Source organism: Sphaeramia orbicularis, chromosome 15 (assembly GCF_902148855.1).
Source record: "Sphaeramia orbicularis chromosome 15, fSphaOr1.1, whole genome shotgun sequence".
NCBI classification, from domain to species: domain Eukaryota; kingdom Metazoa; phylum Chordata; class Actinopteri; order Kurtiformes; family Apogonidae; genus Sphaeramia; species Sphaeramia orbicularis.
In genome coordinates this window covers 33,180,263-33,202,444 of record NC_043971.1, presented here as the reverse complement: position 1 = coordinate 33,202,444, position 22,182 = coordinate 33,180,263, and the positions used below count along the sequence as shown (strand labels likewise).

The 22,182-nt window shown below is 38.1% G+C and overlaps 1 protein-coding gene across 3 annotated transcripts in view; it reads left to right on the top strand.

Moving 5' to 3' along the window:
• Positions 1-22,131, top strand: part of col17a1b (collagen, type XVII, alpha 1b) — a 35,625-nt gene extending 13,494 nt beyond the window's left edge. For 2 of the 3 annotated variants that reach the window (XM_030156468.1, XM_030156466.1), the window contains 42 exons: positions 1,506-1,595; positions 1,676-1,720; positions 1,814-1,957; positions 4,723-5,439; positions 5,520-5,564; positions 5,706-5,732; positions 7,454-7,507; positions 7,593-7,697; positions 7,806-7,859; positions 10,343-10,378; positions 10,487-10,531; positions 10,633-10,668; positions 10,755-10,790; positions 10,880-10,942; positions 11,874-11,909; positions 12,049-12,120; positions 12,771-12,797; positions 12,944-12,979; positions 13,093-13,128; positions 13,212-13,292; positions 13,436-13,471; positions 13,557-13,649; positions 13,836-13,916; positions 14,078-14,128; positions 14,235-14,294; positions 14,890-14,949; positions 15,049-15,075; positions 15,251-15,286; positions 15,416-15,502; positions 15,638-15,685; positions 16,022-16,123; positions 16,211-16,330; positions 16,658-16,771; positions 16,904-17,056; positions 17,150-17,269; positions 17,442-17,618; positions 18,305-18,445; positions 18,573-18,818; positions 19,009-19,173; positions 20,773-20,853; positions 20,943-21,053; positions 21,136-22,131. In XM_030156468.1, the coding sequence (XP_030012328.1) occupies positions 1,506-1,595; positions 1,676-1,720; positions 1,814-1,957; positions 4,723-5,439; positions 5,520-5,564; positions 5,706-5,732; positions 7,454-7,507; positions 7,593-7,697; positions 7,806-7,859; positions 10,343-10,378; positions 10,487-10,531; positions 10,633-10,668; positions 10,755-10,790; positions 10,880-10,942; positions 11,874-11,909; positions 12,049-12,120; positions 12,771-12,797; positions 12,944-12,979; positions 13,093-13,128; positions 13,212-13,292; positions 13,436-13,471; positions 13,557-13,649; positions 13,836-13,916; positions 14,078-14,128; positions 14,235-14,294; positions 14,890-14,949; positions 15,049-15,075; positions 15,251-15,286; positions 15,416-15,502; positions 15,638-15,685; positions 16,022-16,123; positions 16,211-16,330; positions 16,658-16,771; positions 16,904-17,056; positions 17,150-17,269; positions 17,442-17,618; positions 18,305-18,445; positions 18,573-18,818; positions 19,009-19,173; positions 20,773-20,853; positions 20,943-21,053; positions 21,136-21,191 (3,950 nt within the window). In that variant the 3' untranslated portion in view covers positions 21,192-22,131. The remainder of the gene's footprint in view (positions 1-1,505; positions 1,596-1,675; positions 1,721-1,813; positions 1,958-4,722; positions 5,440-5,519; positions 5,565-5,705; positions 5,733-7,453; positions 7,508-7,592; positions 7,698-7,805; positions 7,860-10,342; positions 10,379-10,486; positions 10,532-10,632; positions 10,669-10,754; positions 10,791-10,879; positions 10,943-11,873; positions 11,910-12,048; positions 12,121-12,770; positions 12,798-12,943; positions 12,980-13,092; positions 13,129-13,211; positions 13,293-13,435; positions 13,472-13,556; positions 13,650-13,835; positions 13,917-14,077; positions 14,129-14,234; positions 14,295-14,889; positions 14,950-15,048; positions 15,076-15,250; positions 15,287-15,415; positions 15,503-15,637; positions 15,686-16,021; positions 16,124-16,210; positions 16,331-16,657; positions 16,772-16,903; positions 17,057-17,149; positions 17,270-17,441; positions 17,619-18,304; positions 18,446-18,572; positions 18,819-19,008; positions 19,174-20,772; positions 20,854-20,942; positions 21,054-21,135) is intronic. The other variant, XM_030156467.1, reaches the window with a different exon arrangement.
• Positions 22,132-22,182: the final 51 nt, after the last annotated feature.

The window sequence follows — 22,182 nt, the reverse complement described above, 5'->3', positions numbered from 1 at the left end:
TGTATCACCTGCATATTCTCTCAAACTGAATGTGTTTTGCAGTGATATTAGCTACGGGAGAAGTGGCGAAAGGCTACTTTAATGATAGCACTGGAAAATAGGGAAACACACTGAGTATTTTTAATATGAGAACATTCCTGCTAATTCATAAAGATATTTTGGTAAGGCGAGGCAAGGCAGGTTTATTTATATAGCACATTTCATGTACAAGATAATTCGAAGTGCTTTACATAAAACATTAAAAGCATTACAGCAGGGAAGCAATAAAAAGTATAGGCATGAGAAAAACAAACAAAAAAAAAACAAATAAACAAAAACAGATAAACACATAAAATAGATAAAAACTGTTAGGGGTGGTAGGGGGCACCACCTGCTGGTAGGGGGCAAATAAGTCCTTGTGGTGAGTGTGTGAATAATCATAAACAGGCATTTATTTATTTATTGAGTATAAAAAGGATTAAATGAAATAACTCATAATGTCACTATGAATCCATCACAATATAGTTCATATGATTATAGAAGTGTGTACCACCTAGGGATGTAATGATTACCGGTATAACGATAAACCGCGGTAAATTGGTAAAGCACTTTGTGACTCTGTCTGTGAAAAGTGCTTTATAAATAAAATGTACTTACTTACTTACTTAAAATTGCAGATGGTTAGTATTATCGTTTAAATTGTAATTATCATGATAACCGTGTTTGATTACGGCATTTTTAGGGGAAAAAACCCTATGTAAAGATATGCTTTTATGTCAAATATTTGAGTATAGTTTTAATTTATTACAATTTTGATTTGATTTTCTATACCTAATATTTGGAACCAATATTCCCTTTTAAAGTCTTTGAAAAGGTTCGTTAAGCATCTTTGTGTTATTTATGCAATAAAGTATATACATTTTTCAAATTGGATTTTATATTTTTTTTAAATTTTCTGGCCTTTTATGTTTATATAGTAGGTTAAAGTGAAAAAAAATAATAGGCAGATGATATAGATGAAGTTGTGCTGAAAAAAAGATATCAAACATGGGTATAGTAAACATTTCTTTATATGATATATAAAGGCAAAATCAAAAGTACCTAAAAATGGCCAAAATAGGCTCAGACCGCTAAGGGTTAATATTTGAATGTTTCTGCCAAGAGAAAGTACATTGTTCCTATTATTTTATTTATTTATTTATTTTGTTAATACAACTTGGTTAAATTATTTCAGTGTGTACATAAGTACTTTTTAAACATTTTGAGCACAATTTCAATAATACCACGATAATAATGATAACCGCGATAATTTTGATCGCAATAACCGTGATATGAAATTTTCATATCGTTACATGCCTAGTGCCACCAATGCAATCTCATACCACACTAATGTTCCATTTCTAGTCTCTAAACAGCTGAAATGAGAGTCTGGTTTTGACCGGCTCAATATGTAAAGTGTCTTGAGATAACTTTTGTTATGATGTGGAGCTATATGAATAAAATTTGATTGATTGATTGTGTTTCAGGATCATTGTCTGGGGATTCCATAAAAAAAGAGAAAATTATTGCAAGCTATGAGCAAGCTCCGCTGAAGACAGAGACAGCCAACTCATACTGTGAGTGGAATATCAGACAATGTTAATGCTGAAAGAGTGAGTGGTATATATGTCTGTTAATTCTGTTATTTATCCACTAGATGGAAGTTCTGGAGTTTTAATGAAAGACAAAGCCACCTACGCAGGTACTTTTGTCTGCATGTGCTGTGATTCGATTCTAACTTTTATAACAGAATTACAAAGTGACATTTCCCTCTGTCTTTTCCGTGCGTCCTCAGAGATTCGCAGGGACAGCGGGGTCTTCGGAGGTGGAGGACTGTGCTGCTGTGCGGACTCATGTTGCTCCTGGTGGAAATGGCTGCTCGGTCTCCTCCTCCTCTCTCTGCTGCTTCTGGGACTCCTCTTTGGACTCATTGCGTTGGGTGAGGCCACATTATCAGATTTAACATAAAACATTTAAATCTCCCTTGAAGATAAAGATATAACTTTACAAATCTCTGCAGCTGCTGTGTAAAAGAGCAGACTGGGACCGAACCAATAAAATCTGTTTTTACAGTCAAGTGAGCATTATTGCACAGCGCTGCAAAGAGCTGTGGGACAGTAAATGTACTCCTCTCCCTGGAAATAGGATCCGTGGTTACTGTCTCAATGCCATAAAGTCTGTCTGGTATTCATCAGCGGAGGAGCTTCACAAATTGTTGCTTAATGACGTCACAGATCGGAGCTTCACTTAGTTTTCCAGTAAGAGGAAAGTTGTCTATGAAGGTTTATCTGGATTTATCTATATAAGACTGTTGAAGCATGTACAAACCTGTTGATTCAGGCACTTAACACACACATTAACTGTGAATTATAACCTTTGAGTCTTCAGCTTCATTTTAATTACACTGCTCTACAAGAAAAATGCCTCCAGAAAAAAAGTAGTGAAATTTTACAACATTTGAGGCACTACTAAGGAAAAAATTAAGTCAAAAACACTGGTCGACTGTAGTTTTCAGATACAGCCTTGGGTCAAAATGTAAAATGCTCAAAGTTAATGTGAGAAAAAAGGAATGTTTGCCTCAAAACACTGTCTGCACATTCTAATACATTCACTTTACATGTTCTTTATACTGGAACATGTATAAATCTATTGTATACATGTAAATAAACCAACGTAAATAGGTGTAATAACACTTTATCATATACTGTATATTGGGAGTATTAAATACAGTATGTTATTAAAATATGTAAGATTTAGCACATTTATTCTCTTAGGCAGATCATTTCTAGTGTTAACAGCCTCTCAAACCAAACTGTGCTAATATGATCGAACATTACAGTAGCAGCTTTATAAATATGATGAGTGTTTTTATGCTTTTGTCTCATTTTGACTTGGTCTGGTGTTTTGACAACGACTTGCCCCAACAGAGGGTTTGGCACTGTTACTTTGACTGTTTGACTTCAGCTAATGAGATTTTGGCAGAAGAATCGTGGGAAAAGGTTAAAGCTGCTACTGGGCTTAAGAGCAGACTCACGGATGATTCAACTGTACAAAACTGTCTGATAATGAAGACATGTTTGTCACTTAAGCCTGTGGGATACATGCTTGTCCATGTTTTCCATCCTTAAGAAGCAGTTTTAACTTATTAGATTAGACGAATATAAATATTATTTTGAGGAAATTAGCCTTTACTTCACAGCATTAACCCATAAAGACCCAAACATTCACCATCAACCAAAACCATCCACTGATGTGAACTGTTTACTGTTTACTGTACCTGTTGATCCACTAATCCTATTAATACATGTAAATAATTGGTGTAAAATAGAGTTTGTCATCTTTTCATGGTCATCAGATATGACTCATTTGGATGTTCAGAGGCTCCGTAGTGAACATGGAAACACTGTCATCTTCTACAACACTGATTCACCAGTAAAACCCATGGAGTTGGATCAATGGCAGTGGATGGACACACTTGTTTTTATGTTCAGTTAATGATTGTACTAAACAAGTCACTTTTTTTTTTAATGTTTTGATACAATAACCTTTGAATTTACTCTGAGCTTTGATGAACATCTACATGATCAGTGAATTAAATATAGGAAAATAAATGATTTTCACACAAAAAAATGCAAAATTTCAGAAGAAATATTTTTTATGACTTGCATTTTTTAATTTATTTTTTCCAAACATATCACATCATCACACATCAAATACTAACATCAGTGCATTGGTAAATACCCACTCTCCCGCCCACCCGTAACCAGAAGGGGTCTCCATAGCAATATAGTAGCTTTTTATCCTGCACACACCAACTTTGAGTATCCATGTATATAATATATACACACACCATAAATGTTGACACAGAGGTGTCTAAAATGCAGAGGAAATATTGTAATAAATGGTGATAAATCACCTAGGAAAGGTTAAATAGAAAGAAAAATTAATTTGGGAACTGCTATAAAAGTCACACTGGGTCTTTATGGGTTAAAATGAAAAGAGTGAATGGAGATGAACAAAGAAGAACTAACAAACATAAATAAAATACAGAAAAATACCAAACATGGACAAGAGCTGGATGAAATAAATCAAACCACTCAGGACTCTTGAAATTTGCCAATATGGACTTGTTTTACTGTGGGTACAGATGTTGAGAATTTGGATTCTTGGCTAGGATCAACGATTACGTCTGTATCTAATCTGCTTGCTTTTATTTCCTAATATTTTCCTTACATACTCCACCTCCACTCAAAGACCTGAATGGGTGTTCATTCCAAATTCACACAAAATAATGTCTGTGCAAAGTTTGAATCTCATAACATCTTAAAAGTTGTGTAATTAAAAGCAGGATTTGTGACGGATATTGTATAAGTATTGTGTGGAAATATTAGTCTATTACTGCTCATATGCTTCCAACAGAGCATGTGTTAACAGTTAAACCACTGAAATGAATAATATTTACATGTTCAAAGATCCAAGAAGAGATATTGCTTAACTTTTAGTGAGATCTGTATGATTTTTGGTGTAATCCCTAAACTGGGGTCAAGGTTCAGGTTAGGCACATGTTAAACTAGAAGGTGTTTGTATTTTGGCTTCATTTTTTAAGCCTAACCTTAACCTAAATTAGAGATAAGGGTAAGAGTTAATGATTAAATTACTGATTTTACCTGTGCTGATGTTAATAAACTTGTCGTCCCTTCACAGCTGAAGATGTGAGGAAGCTGAAGAACCGTGTGGCTGCTTTGGAGGCTGAGTCGTCTGCTGTTTCTGCTCGTACGAGTCGGCTGTCGGGTTCTAATGACATCAACACGTACATAAATGGTGGAGGTGGAGGCTCCCACACTGACCACACCATATATCTGGCTGGTGCTGGGGGTTCAGGGACTAGTACCGGCACACGAGTAGGAGTAGGCGGCGGGGCTGCTGGTGCTGGTGGAGCCACTGGTACTGGTGTTGGTGTCGCTGTTGGTGCCGGTGGATCTACTGGAGGTGCTGGTGCTGGTACTGGTGGCGGTATAGCTACTGGTGCTGCTGCCGGTGGAGCTGGTAGTGTTGGTGGAGCTGGTGGAGCGACCGGCTCTGGTGGATCCACTGGTGCAGGTGTTGGTGTCGTTGTTGGAGCTGGTGGTCGTACCGGCACTGGTGCAGGTACCGGTGCAGGTACCGGTGCCGGTGCTGGTGTTGGTACCGGTGACAACGTCATTGACATCGGCACAGGCAGCAGTGCAGGCTCAGGCAGAGGAACCATTATTACCAGCTCTGGGACCAGTTACAGCGGTACTGCTGGTGGTGCTGGTACCAGTTTCAGCAGTGGTACCGCCTATGGAACCGGAGTGAGCGGAGGATACATAGATGTTTCTGCTCTTCAGCTGACCATCCACAACATGTTAAGAAGTGAAATGCAGTCGCAGGCCTTCAGAGGTACAGCACTTATTCATAACATTTACATAGAAACAACACACAGAGGATTATCTTTATTAAACTGGTCTGTTTTATTTCAGCTCTTCTATCTTCATCTGTAGAGAGAGGTCTGCCCGGACCAAAAGGTACAAACATTTTATTCTTTAGTGTCAGACTATTCCTATTAGAATAAAAATGTGTCCATAATTTCATTTTTACTGTTATTTACATCATGTTTTTATCTGCTGTGTTCTGTCTTTGTAACGTATGTATTTTATTTATCACAGGTGATTCTGGTCTTCCTGGACTTCCAGGTGAGGAATTGTTAGAGGACATATGGACATGTATTGTTAAAGGACATTGTTAAATGACATATATTTAACATATGTCATAGTGTTCAGCCGGGTCAAAGTGCAATATATACTTAGCTCTACTGTTTTCTTGGTTGGTGGCATGCCTGTTTTTATACTGTATATATATCTACACTTCTTTTCTTCTTTAAACTTTTGCACTACGCACCACCAGAGAGTTGTCTCTTATAATTTCGTTGTACATATGTATAATGACAATAAAGGCATTCTATTCTATTCTATTCTATTCTATTCTATTCTATTCTATTCTATTCTATTCTATTCTATTCTATTCTATTCTCTTTAAATACCTGGTGTTCAGAGCACGAGTCATGGATGGGTCGTGATGACATATCCTATTAGAAAGCACCCGGGATATGTCTACCATTTCTTCTCTGTCTACATGTTTTCAGTGCCAGTTCGGGGTTCAGTTCAGTTTTATTATTATTTTAGCCCAAGGTTATTATCGTTAACGAAAACTAACGAAATGACAAAAACTAGAATTGTAAAAACATTGTCGTTAACTGAAATAAAAACTATAATTAAAGAAAAAAACGATAACTAACTGAAACCGTATTGTGTGCTTACAAAACTAACTAAAACGGATAAAAATTATGGATAAAATTCCCTTCGTTTTCGTCTTTGTCAATGTCGGATTGATATGAAATCGATTTATTTCCCTCAAGCAATGTTAGCTAGCGGCACCATATTAAAGGTGGGAGAAAGCAGCAGAGTCCTGTCTGGGATTTATTTGAATACGATGGAGAAGAAGAGAAAAGATATTAAAAAAAAAAAAGTAAAACTAAGCATTTAGAAAATAATGAAAACTAATAAAAACTAGCAAACCTGCTCTAAAAACTAAATAAAACTCACTGAATTAGAGAAAAAACAAGTCAAAACTAAATAAAACTAAACTATAATCAACAATCTAAAACTATTATAACCTTATTTCAGCCTCATGCAGGAACTTCTCTCTTTTACATGTTGTTGCACAAAACAGTAGCAGGTAATAAAATCTTATGTGGGATTCATGAAACATGCTCTGACAGCCAGCGTGTGTTTTTACCAACCGAATTATGTAAATGCATTGCGTCTGGTCTTAAATTGGATGAGCGTGCCAGGCAATTTGCAGTTAGCATAAGGAAATACCCCAATAAACTTAAATAAGGCTGTTTAAGTGCTGTGTGCAAACCGCAGACCAACACGCCTCTGCAATTTGACAGGGAAGGTAAAATTCACAAAAAAGTAGAAAAAAAAGGAAAGAAAATGCCACGTAAGAGCAGCGAAAAGGCAACTTTCTTCTGCAGAGATATTATAGGAACTGTAGTTAGGTTAAATGCCTTTGTTTTCAGAGTGAGTCTTAGGGACACCGATCAAATAAGACGTCATCAGTAACGGAAAATAGTAGTGTATGTGAAATTAAAATATAAATTAATCTGACAATGTACAGCATAAAATGAAGCTCAGACTACTTTTCAGCCTTTTAATGTAATAATTCACCACCAAAAACACATGTTAATATTCAGCTGACTTGTTTTTGTTTTACATAAAAACTAACTGGAATTATGCAAAAACTGATTTAAGCCAAACAAATTTCTTCATTTGGTTTTTTTTGGGGGTTTTTTTGTCTTCATGTTATACAATTGGCTGGACTATCTTTTACTTACACTGACCTTTGACCCCAGGTCCCATGGGTCTTGCCGGTCCAGAGGGTCCTAAAGGACAGAAAGGACAGACAGGTACAGTCACCATCACAGACCTCAGGTTCATCATGTGACGTCACTAATGAGCGTATCGTTAGTGAATATTTATTTGTCTGACCAGGTGAACACGGACTGGACGGGATGCCAGGTTCAAGGGGGCGTGACGGTCCAGCTGGTCCCAGAGGTGAGCCAGGACCACAAGGCTTTGGAGAGAAAGGTGACAAAGGTACGACTCAAATATCTGTCACTAACAAAGACGCCTTTTTTTTTTTTTTTTATAAGTGTTCTTGATAAGACAGATTTAAGTGGACGTTACACTTGTGTGTTCACGCAGGTGCTCCTGGAGATGCTGGTGTTCCTGGCATTATGGGACCTGTCGGACCAAAGGGTAAGAGCATTTTTGTGGAATTCTAAATAATAAAAATTAAATCCAGTTGTGGCTGATTATTGCCACATGGTATTACTATAAACTGCACCAGGTGGCAGCACAGAGTCTTCTAAAGCCTTAGAGACTGAGAACCATCAGACAAGGACACATGAAGACAAGTAATTATCAACCAACAATAAAGATGATGATAATTATGGAAATTTTTTAGCTGTTGTACTATTTTCTGCTAATATGCTACTTTTGTAATAAGTACATGCTACACCTGTAGATCTAGATTACACTTTAAAGTAGTAAGCAATCACTGTCTTTTAATAGTCGATATTAAAGTTGACTTGTTGTGTGATTGTAGTGTGATATTTGCAGGGATCATTAGTGCTTTAACTAAATTAAACATATCCTCCTGAGACCCAGCAATGCTTCTTTGTCCTCTGTACAGGACAAAAGTTTGACAGTTTTACTTAAGAAATGCTGTCCATTGCAAAGGGCATTCCATTTAAAAAAAATAATAATAATAATGAATAAAAATCTTAAAAATGTATCTAAAAAAAAACTGTTGCATTATGCAGTTTCCAATAAAGACAATTGTTTAATGTAAAAAAGGTAAAATTTTCACTTTCCTTGGTCTCAGGAGGATATGCTTATTACCATCTCTTTTCATACATACCATTTGTTTTTGTTTCTTTTGTTTTTTTTTAATTTTCAGTTTAATACTTATAACTATTTTCAAAGTGATAAAGAGGAACGCATTTCAGTTTCAGTTACGTTAATATCATGTATATTGTTTTATGTGTGTTTACGTGTTAGGAGTGTTTTTCAGACTACATTTGGACTTCTGATCTACTTTAAGTAACTGATCTAAAATGAACATTTACTGACCCAGGCCTAATAAAGTAAAGTAAACCTTAGTAAGAGCTTCAACTTTAACCCTTTAAGACCTAAACAGCTGCAGGCAACCAAAAGTATCCTCTCATTTAAAATGTTGTATAACTTCTGAACGACAAATTCTATCAACACATCAAAATAATCCAGGTAAAATTATGTTTATCAGCTTTCTGGCACGATCAGATGTGACCCATTCAGATGTTCAGAGGCTCATCGATTTACCAATAATAAAATATATTTTGGCTAATGGCAGTGGTTGTAGACACTTGTTTTCATATGAAGTTAATGATATATTTAGCTGAAAAACCCACATTTTCTTAACTTTCCTCTTTTCTGATATAATAATCTTTGCATTTACTCTGAGATTTTATGCATCTACATGGTGAGTAAATTAAATATAGGAAAATACCAGATTTTTCCAGAAAAATGAAAAATGCAGAGGACAATACTATAATTGATTGCGATAAATCACTAAGCATAATGAATACAATTAAATAATTGTCGTAACGCTCTGAAATTCTGAGTAAGGGAGCATGCAGATCATTATAGCAAAATAAACCCTGACCCTCACTGTGCATTATCCGGCTTTTTACACACATAAAAACTAAATGATTAATTCACTTGATAACAAATAATGAGTGAAAAATAATTTTACTAATTTAAGAGTAATATCCTGATACAAAAATAACAAACTGTAAATCCATGCAATATAGTTATCATAACAGTGCTTAATGCTTTTTTAATAAAAAATCCTCATGGCACAGGAACAGGAGTTTGTTCAGCTCAAAGTTAATATTATGTGATGTTTTATTGACCTAAATCCACCACGTCACAAACTAGACCAGACCCCCTGGCTGTAGTCCTCAGACCCCACTGGGAACCCTTGTCTGGATCAAGGTTATTATCGTCAACGAAAACTAACAAAATGACGAAAACTAGAATTGCAAAAATATTTTCTTTAACTGAAATAAATAAAAACTATAATTAAAAGAAAAAAAAAACGATAACTAACTGAAACTGTATTGTGTGCTTACAAAACTAACTAAAACGTATAAAAATTATGGACAAAATTCCCTTTGTTTTCGTCTTTGTCAACGTCGGATTGATATGAAATTGATTTATTTCCCTCAACCAGTTTTAGCTGCATGCACCGTATGATATTTAATGGTCCGTCACTTTTCGTCACTTGTGGTTTAGAGTCGTCTTCTGGTCCCCACTCTGCCTGGAAACATGGAGACTAAAGTTGGGAGAAAGCAGCAGAGTCCTGTAAGAGATTTATTTGAATTCGACGGCGAAGAAGATAAAAGATATAAAGAAACTAAAACTAAGCATTTAGAAAATAACGAAAACTAATAAAAACTAGCATATCTGCTCTAAAAACTAATTAAAACTAACTGAATTAGAGGAAAAAAAAGTCAAAACTAAATAAAAGTAAACTATAATGAAAAATCTAAAACTAGTATAACCTTGGTCTGGATCCACTGCCCTAATAGAAAATACACACAATCAGATGCTAAACCACTGACAAAACTTAAACTTAGACCCTGAAAACACAAACGCCACATGTACCTGTTACTAATGGTTATTCCTTGTTGCTCTAGGCTTAACTGGAGCTCCTGGACCGGCTGGATCACCCGGTCAGTTCCTCATTATCCTCATTTTTATGTGGAGCACTGAAGTTATCTGTCGTGTTGAATAATATTTGAAGTTTACTGCAGTTTGACCTCGGCTCTGTTTTGTTGCAGGTCAACCTGGTTTCCGTGGAGAGCCAGGATCACCTGGACAAAAAGGTAGGTTATATAACATTATGCAGGTAAAAACAGAAACTGCAGTGATCGCCTGCATTTTGGGAATTGTGTGATTAATAGGGTTGTATTCTTTCACTGTGTAGGTGACAGAGGGCTCGCTGGACCTACAGGTCTTAAAGGTTTGTTGGTGATTTGTCAGACTTTGTACAGGACTGGTGGCATCAGTAAACACTTCTAAATGTTTATTATTTCCTGTTTATTTTAGGTGAACCTGGTGACAAGGGTCTCAGAGGTCTGCCAGGTCAGTGAAGCTTCATCATTTACACTGGTATGTTGTAGAAACTGTGATTTTTTTTTTTTTTTTTCTCATTGAGTTGTCCCCCTCCTCAGGTGATCCCGGTTTTCCAGGTATGCCCGGACAATCTGGAGAAAAAGGACAGAAAGGGTCAATGGGTGAGTGTCAGATGGAACATTTAGATTTTTGCATGTTCTCTGTACCCACAGTATGAGCTGCACAAACAGAAGAAAAACTGTCCACACTGCTGTCATGTAATTCTTCTCTACTGCATGGACATGTTTTGATGACAAACGGTTTCTAATGGCCTCAGTTTCTGTTGTGGAAGAACAGTAGAGGCAGTAGTGGAAGCACTCACATCCCCAAATTACTTTACTAATGGCATCTTACCACCAGGGGGAAGCAGAGAAGCATATACTCCCCCTGTAGGTCATTTTAGGAACAACAAGGCAAGGCATAGCAAGTTTATTTGTATAGCACATTTCAGCAACAAGGCAATTCAAGGTGCTTCACACAGGACATTGAAATACAACGACAGGGAAAAAGAAACACATTTAACACATTATAAAAGAAACATGTAAAGGGTGATTAAAAACAGCAAGTAAGAAAACAACACATAAAATCAAGGCAGACAGCATCCTTCAGGAGTCTGGGTCTGCTCGAGGTTTCTGCCCGTTAAAGGGAAGTTTTTCCTCGCCACTGTCACCAATCACAAGTGTTTGCTCCTGAAGGATTCGGTTGGGTCTCTGTAAACTTAATTTGATTCTGATTTGAATTGATAAAGCACTTTGTGACTCTGTCTGTGAAAAGTGCTCTATAAATAAAATTTACTTTACTTTACTTTACTTTAAAATCCAAAAATATAAAAACACACACATATTAAAGTAAGAGTTGCAGTGCAGAGTTTCGAAAGTGAATATAAAATTTAAAAAGTAAAAAGCTTTTTAGTCAAAGGCAGCAATGAACAGGTGAGTTTTTAACCTTGACTTAAAAGAACTCAGACTCTCAGCAACACACAAACCAGCAAGACTTTTACCGTGACCACTGGACTGATATTAACTCACTGTTTTTTGTTTTGTTTTTCATCAGGTCTGTCTGGACAAGATGGTGCAAAAGGCTCAAGAGGTAAATAAATCATCAAAAACTTTGAATGTATCAGGTCAAGCTTAAAACAGAGCTTCTTCATCTCCCACAGTTCTTCATCAGGGATTCAGTGTTTTCATCCAGATTGGAAATCATCACTTATTTATTTTTCTCCTTTCAGGTGACCAAGGTCCTATTGGTCCTCCTGGACTCAGAGGCCCTTCTGGTCCTCCAGGGGATGCTGGCCTTCCAGGTAATCTAAACCTGAAGTTAATCTTATTATAACTAGGGATGTAATGATTAGTGGTATAACGATGAACCGCGGTAAAATTCCCGACGGTTAGTATTACCGTTTAAATTCTAATTATCATGATAACCGTGTTTGATTACCGCAGTTTGAAAACTAATGGTACTGCTCATTTCCTGGAGAAGCAGCAGCACTCTATCTATCTATCTATCTATCTATCTATCTATCTATCTATGAAAAAGAAACTAAAACAACTCAAACTTTATATGGAAAATGGTCAAACAGTGGCCTTAAGGTGCCATCTTTAATGCACATTTGTATGTTTGATTGTTTACATGTTAATATTTTAATGTTTCTGCCAACAGAAAGTACATTGTGGCTATTATTTAATTTTATTTAGTATTTATTTTTCAAAATACATCTTGATTATATTATTTCAGGTTGTGTATAAGTACTTTTTGAACATTTTGAGCACAGTTTCAACAATATCGTGATAATAATGATAACTGAGATAATTTTGGTCACAATAACCGTGATACGAAATTTTCATATCGTTACATCCCTGATTATAATCATACATAATCTTTAGGTGTAGTAACCTTATCACTAGTGCCTAATATGATATTTATGTATGAATAATTTTTACTCTATTGCAGGACAACCTGGACTTCAAGGACCACCAGGTATGGCTCTATTATTGTAAAAATTATATATACTGTAGTTTTAGTATGAATATCATGCTTGACTTGAATTCTTCTGAGAACATCTTTCTGTAAATCGTTTGTTTAAATACAGCTGCTACTATAAATCTGGTTACTTTTTCTGTCAGGAATACCAGGAAATCCAGGACGTCCAGGGGCCAAAGGTAGCGTGACTATGAACTGCTCCTCTTTGAAGGGATTATAAATGGTGCAGTAACAGAAACAAGATGGACATGGTGGTTTTATAATGTTAACATAATGTTTCTTGTGTGTTAAGGAGAAACAGGTGAAGCAGGAAGAGTCATCAATGCAGGTACCAGAGCATAAACAACAGATTTAATGGATATTCATTTTTGATCAGTTTATACATATCTGACCATGACCTTTATTTTTTAGCTGGATCCACTTCTGTGGGTATCCCAGGACCACCTGGACCAGCTGGTCCTCCCGGGCCTGCTGGACCTCCTGGATTATCAGGTCTGATCCTTCACAGCTCAAAATTTATCCATGTTGTGCTTAAACACATATTCTGTATCTAACACCGGAAAAACTACCCAACCCCAGAAATGTATCCTTATCTTTACTCATTTGTTCGTTTTTTGTGTCCTGTACCTCCTCAGGTCCCATCGGTCCTGCTGGCCTGCCTGGTCAGTCTGGTAGGTCATCACACTTTTCAGTTCCAAACTAAGCATCCCAGTTTGTACAGTGACCTCACTGAGTCTGCTGTGTTTGTCTCTGCAGGTCCTAAAGGTGACAGAGGAGCTAAGGGAGACCAAGGAGAACCAGGAATAACAGTGAGAACGTCTGAAACTATAAGCTCCAGCAGAACCCAGAGTGAGTAGTGTTTCATGACGACTCTCCATGAATATGGAGTGTTGAAGAAACTGTTGTGTCTGCAATGTTCCATCATCAGCTTCAGATAAACAAAGAAAACAAAAATCTTTGTACACATGTATCTCACATGTACAGACTCAAATGTATTCATTCATTACTTGAAATAATAGACTGCTTTCTGTTTAGGCCAGTATGGAGCAAGCGGAGGCTCAGGAATACCTGGCCCACCTGGCCCACCAGGTCCACCTGGGCAACCTGGACGCCCAGGTAACTAACCGAACAACAGGCTGTTTGATGTATCATCAAAGATTTCATTCTCATTTTCACTGATAGATTTGTTTCATTCAACCTAAGAGTGGCCTCATTCTGCTTCTGCAGTGATAACATTTATCAGCCACTGACAGTTTAATATTAATACTATGTTGTAGGTGATTCGAGACAAGGTCCTCCAGGACCTCCAGGTCCACCAGGTCAGCCAGGTAAGTACTTCAGCTCATAAATCCAGTTTTCATGCTTGTACAGTGTGTTTTTTGCCACTTGATTCCAACATAGATACCAAACTTGTCATGATTTCTGCTTTTTTAGGTTATGGAATACCAGGTCCTAAAGGAGACAAAGGGGATCCAGGTTTTGCGTCCAGTTCTGGTATGTTCCATTGTCTCTGCATGAGAAATCACTGCAAAAAGTAAAACAAAACATGGCAAAGTTGATATAATGCAACAGTAGTAGAACGTAGAACAGGGGCCGTGGCTCAGGAGGGAGAGCGGGTCGTCCAGTAACAGTTGGCAGTTAGCAGTTCGAATCCCGCTCTTTCCTAGCATGTGCCATTGTGTCCTTGGGCAAGACACTTCACCCACCTTGCCTCCAGTGCTGCTACTCTGAACTACTACTACTACTGCTACTCTATGGATGCGTGTGAATGTTTGGTGGTGGTTGGAGGTTTCGTTGGCACAGATTGGCAGCCACGCTTCCATCAGCCTGCCCCAGGACAGGTGTGGCTACAAACATAGTTTACCACCACCAGAGTGAGAATGTGTGAGTGAATGAATAATGGATCCATTGTACGCACTTTGAGTATGCGTTAATAGAAAAGCACCATATAAAGCTAATCCGTCATTATTATTAACGTAACTAAATACTCAGTTACTACCCAGATGTGATGAACTGGTGCTTTACAGACCTCCACTCCACTTCAGTTTTAGAGTCAAAGGGTCTGAATACTTCTTTGTATGTCATGCAGGATCATACCGTAGTGGACCACCTGGGCCACCTGGGCCTCCTGGACAGAAGGGAGCCACAGGTGATCACAATTATAACGAACCCACTTTGTGTCCTCAACTTCCTGTCAATTACATTCACACCATTAGTACTTTCTAATGACATTTTGTTACTGTTGTAGGTGCTCCTGGACCAAGAGGGTATCAAGGTAAAGATTTTTTTAATGTATTTTATTATTTGATGGAGTTTGTATTTGTTGTTTTTATCTGTATTTTACACATTATAAATCTTTTGACTATTATTCAATAATAAATGTAGTGAGCTTTATTGTATACAGTTGTATCCTGCAGACTAATAGCAGTGATTTCATAATTGCTTCTCAGGTGAGCCAGGTCAACCAGGAAGAAGCTCTGAGACAGGTACGTTCTCCATCAATCCAGCATTAGTATTGGACCAGCCGTCCTCTGACAGCTTCAGCCGTATGGACTACACTGGGGGAGGGAAAAGGTAAAAGTTTGTAATATAGACTATATTGTTGTTCTTTACAGTTTCCACTTATGGTGGAGCACACGCAGTACAAGGACCACCAGGACCACCAGGTCCTCCTGGACGTCCAGGACCACAGGGATATAAAGGTAAATCAGACCACACCTATCAAAGGCTGTTAAAATGTATTCTCTATTACTGTATCTGAATTCTAAAATACGGATAACATAATATGTATGATATCGAATGCATATGAAATACACCCTGTGTGTTATTATTTCTAGGTGACGTCGGACCTCCTGGTGCTCCAGGTGTTCCTGGCTCTTCAAGAGGTAAAGGGCAAAATGTCTTCATTTTTTTCTAATTTCATAAAGTGATGTTTGGGCTGAAGTTTGCTTTGTGGGACTTGGTCATTTTTAGTTAAGTCGACTACAAAGCTAGCAACTGTCTCCGTTTTCACTATCCATGATGACAGATTCAGATTTTCATTGCTTCACAGTCTCTCCTCTGTTCTTTTTGTGCAACATGCACAAATCCTCTACACTGAACCTAAGTTTTCATTACAACAATATGCAATGTCATGTTTGTTTTAAAGTGTAAGAAAAAGCACAGTTTGTTGCCAGGAGGTTATAAAGATTACCTTCTTTTACCGTCTCATTTTTCATCAGGCCAAGGCCTTCCTGGTCCCCCGGGTCCTCCTGGTCCTCCAGGCCAGCCAGGCTCCTTTGGTTCCTCCAGTGACATGCGGCAGTACATCACTGACTATATAAGTATGTGTTTTTTCTGTCCAGACCCTAAAGCAGCAGCTCTCTGAGGGACAGGGCAGGTAATGAACATGCTGTGTTTGTCCTGTGCAGGTCGAAGCAGTCAGCTTGCTGTCCCTGGACCTCCAGGTCCACCTGGTCCTCCTGGTCTCCCGGGAACCTCCTCAGGATCTCTGGAGGACATTTCTGCTCGTGTCATTGCATACATCCAGCGTAGGTTTTTGTGTGTCCTTGATAGTGAATATGTATATAGAAGTAAAGGGTCACTTTTAACACTTTAATATGTTAATACAACATTTTCCTGAAAAAGACTCAGCCTCACATTATATTAAAGTTTCCAGCAATGATTAAAAAAAAAAACATACAGAAGAACCTATATACCCATGTTACCAAACATATTGTGGTATGCTTAGAATATAGTTGATATCCCAGTGATCCCATAATTCACAGTGATATCATGTGCTACATGTTTTTTTGACTGAGAACCCCATAATAGTAGAAATTACATACTGTGGTTTTAATGAACTTATGCATTTTCAGGTTCAGGCTCAGGCTTCAGTTTTAGTGGCCAGGCTGTTCAGGGTCCTCCTGGGCCTCCTGGACCTCCAGGCCCTGGTTCTCTGACAGTTCATGCTCTCATCGCCATGCTGCAGAGTAAGTACAGAGCTCCTAAACCACATCATCTTAGTATGTGTTTGTATTAGATTCTATGTACTCACTGTCTGGAGACTAGAGTTAAATCAGACTGTCAGAAGATTCAATGCATGTTTATTATGAACTGTTCAGGAGACGATGTGAAGAGATACCTGGTAGGACCACCAGGACCACCAGGGCCACCAGGACCAGCAGGACCAGCAGGGTCATCACGGGTATCAGGGGACGCTTTAGGAGGTTACTCTACAGAACAGATCGCCACATACGTCTTCAAAATTATGAACGGTAAACAAACAGAAACACTCCACTGAGAATAAGAATTTAAGTGCATTGTCTCTCCTGAACGTGTTTCAATCTGGTCTTGTTTTTTATTTTCAGACAGAGGAATGTCTCGAGGTCTGCCTGGACCACCTGGGCCACCTGGACCACCAGGTCCCGCAGGTTCAGCAGGCTCTGGTTTTGCTTCTACCACCTTCGATTATTCTGCCCTGTTGAGGAGTAAGATCATTTTAAAGATTTGTTTACTAACAGGCACTAATCTGGTCTCACAAATAAACTCTATGCGTATTTTTTCAGATTTTCTTCATAATTGTCTCCAACAGCAGTGAAAAGTTAGTGAACATGAACCTTTATTCATCTTCTTCATTGTTTCTTCCTCCTGCTCTGTTAGATCCAGACTTCCGATCCTGGGTCTCCTCTGCTGTACCGCAAGGTCCTCCTGGTCCTCCAGGGCTTCCAGGCCCTCCTGGTCCCCAGGGGCCACCTGGAGTCTCCTCTGCCACTGTGTATACAGGTGGTTCAGGAGGTCGTAGCTACAACATGGAGGAAATCCAGCGTTACCTGCAGAGTGAGTGTGAATGCATTATGACTGTGTGCAGTGTAGTTACTGTCACAGACAGTTTGAATCAGAATTTAATATATATTTAAAAATCACAAATCATGTGTACAGTGATATAGTCTGTTATGATGGTGGTATGTTTTGGAAGAAAAGATTATTTTGTAAAATATCATGTTCACCCACATACTTTACACCAGATATCATCTACATTCCACATTAATACAGTATATTGGCTTTATTTAATATGTTGACATAAATAAGCATGTAGCCATATTAGCACTGTTCCGATATCTGCTTGTTTTGTACCTTGTCTCCTTATATTCCTGCGCTTATGTGCTGTTGAACCTACATGGTGTATTACACTCCCTCTGCTGGGATCAATACAGTGTGGGATGGACTTTGATGATTCCTTGTACCTGTGTGGATTGCATCAACTTGCTATTACACACACTGAAGAAGGAATACCCTGGTTCTTCAATATATGTTACTTCAATTATTAAACACTCAGTTACATATTTTCCTGTGATCCTTCATCAAACCTGAAGCCTTGTACACCCTACACGACATTAATGTTTCAGTAAATAATAAATGTACTAAATATGTTCAAACCAATGTCCTGTAATAACTTCTCCCTTGTTCTCTCTGTACCATGTTCAGAGTAGAAGAATAGTAACATTCAGTTGATTCATTCATAGGCTCTGGGTTCAGAGGTCTTCCTGGCCCTCCTGGTCCTCCAGGTCCACAGGGTCCACCAGGCAGGTCCAGCGGATCAAACTCATATGGTGCAAACTTCCCTCGGGAGACGATTCGTGCTGAACTGCAGGAGTATCTGACCAGTAAGCTCCGCCCATCACACACTGTGGTTACATCTAGTGGCTGAAGTCAAACATACTTATGGACTAACCCTAACCCTAACAACATTTCACCAAACTGAGAGACCTCACACGTGATGTATTTTGTCAGGTGACAGCATGCGGCGGTCCTTCATCGGCCCTCCAGGGCCACCAGGTCCACAAGGGCCAATGGGACAGAAAGGAGATCGTGGTGAACCAGGATACGTCCAAAGCCACGTGCAGGGCCAGACCTACGCCTATGGGGACTCTCGCGACTCTCGCTATGGGTCTGACCGCAGAGACATCGATGTCAGCAGGCTCACTGAGACGATGGACTACTCCAGCGTCGCAGCGAAAGTTTCAGATTACATAAAGAGTGAGTAGATGATGGCGCAACATCACAAGTTTTTTGTTTTTTTTTTACATTAAACAGAGGCAGGTTTCTCGAGCCTGGAGCAAAACAGTACAAGAAACAATTGTTAAGGACTGTATTTTTGCACATTTTTATCGCCATTTGAAGTGTTAAAGATGTTAGAACAGTACTGAGATGTTACACCCCCCTCTAGATCAAGGTCTGCTGCAGGACTATCTGGTTGAGGGCCCGTGGAAAGCACAAGTCAGAGCAATCCAAGGCCCCCCTGGTCCTCCTGGCCCCCCTGGACCTCCTGGATACAGCAGAGTCCTTGCCTCCTATGGCAACATCACAGCTGACCTCATGGACTTCTTCAGGGGTGAGGACACTGATTACTCACATATAATATAAATCAGCAGTGGTGGAATAATGACTCACTTGTACTGTAACGAAAACTACAGTCACCAGAGACAGACCCTTTTCTCAGTATAATAGAAACCTCAAATTCACATTGATGACATTTTACTTTTATAATAGATCCAAATGGGCTTTCTCTTGTACCTTTTCCATTTTATAATGATTGTTATCCATCATTTCTACATCACCACCACTTTCTGTTTCTGAGTTTATTATGATTCCCTTAACTAAAAGTCTCAGAATAAACAAAGGAACGTTGATTCACAAGGGACTCATCAATGGCTGAAAAACAAAACAAATCTGAAACATGCACTTGTTTGAGAAAATGCTAATTATTTTGTTTTCTTGCAGAATGCTATTTATAAAAAGTGAGATATTTTATAGGCAGCGAATTATTTTTTGGGTTTTGCTACCAAATAACATTCTGTAGGAAAACAGCAAGTTTTTTTTTTTTTTAAGTCTTCAGAGAAAAAATGTGTTTTTCAGATAGGAGGTTATGTTTTTTTGTTTATCGTTACGTATTTTTGCAGCTGCTGTAGGGGAATGTGTGTGAGGGGGTGTTCAGTTGGTTGCAATTTACAACTTCACCACTAGATGTCCCTCAATATTACCTTTAAAGTAAGTGAACAAGTCCAGCCTCATCTTGTTTCTGTGGGTTTTCTCCAGCATCAGTGCAACATTTTTTGTGTTAATGTGCTGACAAACAAGAGGGATCACACAACATTTTTTTTGGAAGAAAAAACAACTAATCAGTGACACCAATGGACAAAAAAAATTTGGATTCTAGTATATATTTTTTGGTTTTTTTTCACCAATTTTGTAGGTTTGCACTAACTAGTCACGGGAAAAAATAATTAGACCATTAAAAGTCATCAAAAACAATGGTTATGCAATCAAGTACTAACTCCTGTGTGTATCATGTGACTAAAACAGACAGAAAACCCAGAACGCCTAAAAGCACTGTTTTCAGCAGAACAATTGCATAGATATTGATGTAAGATCTGAAGTGATTTTGGTTATTATCAAGAAAACATGGAAAATGGATAGATATCAAATCTGAAATTAAACTCATATGAGCTATTTTTGTTGTTATCATTATATTTGTCCAAACAAATGTACCTTTAGTTGTACCAGGCATTAAAATGAGCAAGAAACTGAAGAAAACAAGGGGCGATCTAATCATTTTTTCCACGACTGTATATGTTTGTTTGATGCCTGTTCTCTCTGAGTACTCCTCTAGTTTTAATTTTTTGCAGATGGTTGTAGAGGTGGAACTATGTTAGTCAACTTTTATCAATATTCCACAAAGTCTTTTAAGCATAGAATCTAAATCTGCAAAGTAACTGCTATACTACTGGTATATATCACAAGTAAACACATCCCTCTTAAATAAGTGGGTTATAGAAACAAACGTGGTGTAAAAATGAGGGAGAATTGAGTTCCTTTTCCACTCTGAAAAAAAACAGGTCAAACTCTACAGGAATGGAAAACTCTGTACACTTATGTAACGGTCGATGGAAAATGTTGCTTCATTATAGCTGAATGTGTTCCTCTTGTGCAGCTCATGGCACTATCCCCGGCCCTCCTGGAATCCCGGGTGTACAGGGGGACAGAGGTTTCCCAGGACCCAAAGGAGACAAAGGTACAGAAGGAACAGAAAGCACCAAACACACACATTAGGTTAGATATTTTCAGAGTAGCAGAGACTTTGACTGTTTTTTACGTTTACAGGTGACCGTGGGCTGCCAGGTTTACCGGGATTACCAGGAACCCCGATTACAACGGGGCAGCACACATACACTGTCCAAATTCCACACAGAAGAATCCAAAAGAGGGATACAAGTGAGAAAACGAGTCAAACTAATTAAAAATAACTTGTATTTGTCTGAGTCACTGCTATGTTGACATTTGTCGTCCGTTGCAGGTCATAAAGAGGCCGTTCGTCGACAGAAGCATCGCCGTCACGCTAACGGTGGCTAAACATTCAAAGGGCTAAAAGTACTACTGGATCATGTCTTCCATTTCAGTTTTACTCAGAATTTTTTTTTTTTTAGGTCTTTTAACTGTAGCAATGAAATGATAGAAAATGCTATTACATTTTGCCAAGATAAGTCAAGAAATAAAAGTGGCCAAAATCGCATCAGTCTCTTTAAAGTGGCTTCAGTAGAGCGGGTGGAAATAGCTGCCGGTCGGTGTTTTGTAATATTTTACAGTTTTGACACGTGGGTGTATAATGTTTACTTGCTTATTTAGAAGCTTGCATTCATTCTTTTTTTTTTTTTGTTACAGGAGCAGCATTGTTTAAGCTACAGTACAATAACAATTATTTTATTTGCACTTGTGCTTCTTTTTCCACTGCTTGTGTGAGTCGAGTGTCTGGTGTATTTTTTTTTTGTATTTGTTGTCTTTTGAGGATTATACTGTATCGAGGATTATACAAGTGTCCAATGCTGTTACTGTTGTTTATGTTAAGATTACGATATTTCCATTTTACTCCCATATTAATCCGCATAAATCAAGCCATCGTCCAGCCTTTAAGGCAAAGTTCTCAAATACATTTGCAGAGGATCTGAGATAGTAACAGTTAACTGAGGGTTGTTTGTGTGGATGGGAGAGAGCATTTGTTTAATCTGGATAATTCATCTGTACTGGATTCAGGACTGATGTTTTACTTGAAAGATGTGGTGGAAAAAAATAAAAGTATTTGAAGTGTTTTAAGAGGGAGTCAGATAATCACTAAGAAAAGACTGATTGGATTGTATATTTTTGTATGAGAGCGCACTGAAAGTGATGTTTTCTTTATTATACATATTAAGTGTTAGAAAGATTAAATTATGAGATGTTCCCAGGTTATGTTTTTTCATTTATCATTTGAACAAAGACGAACAAATAAATTTATTTTTGGACTTTTGAGTCTTGACATTTGTATGGCGTAACAGTCTGTACCAATGTTTATCATTTAATGCACTGG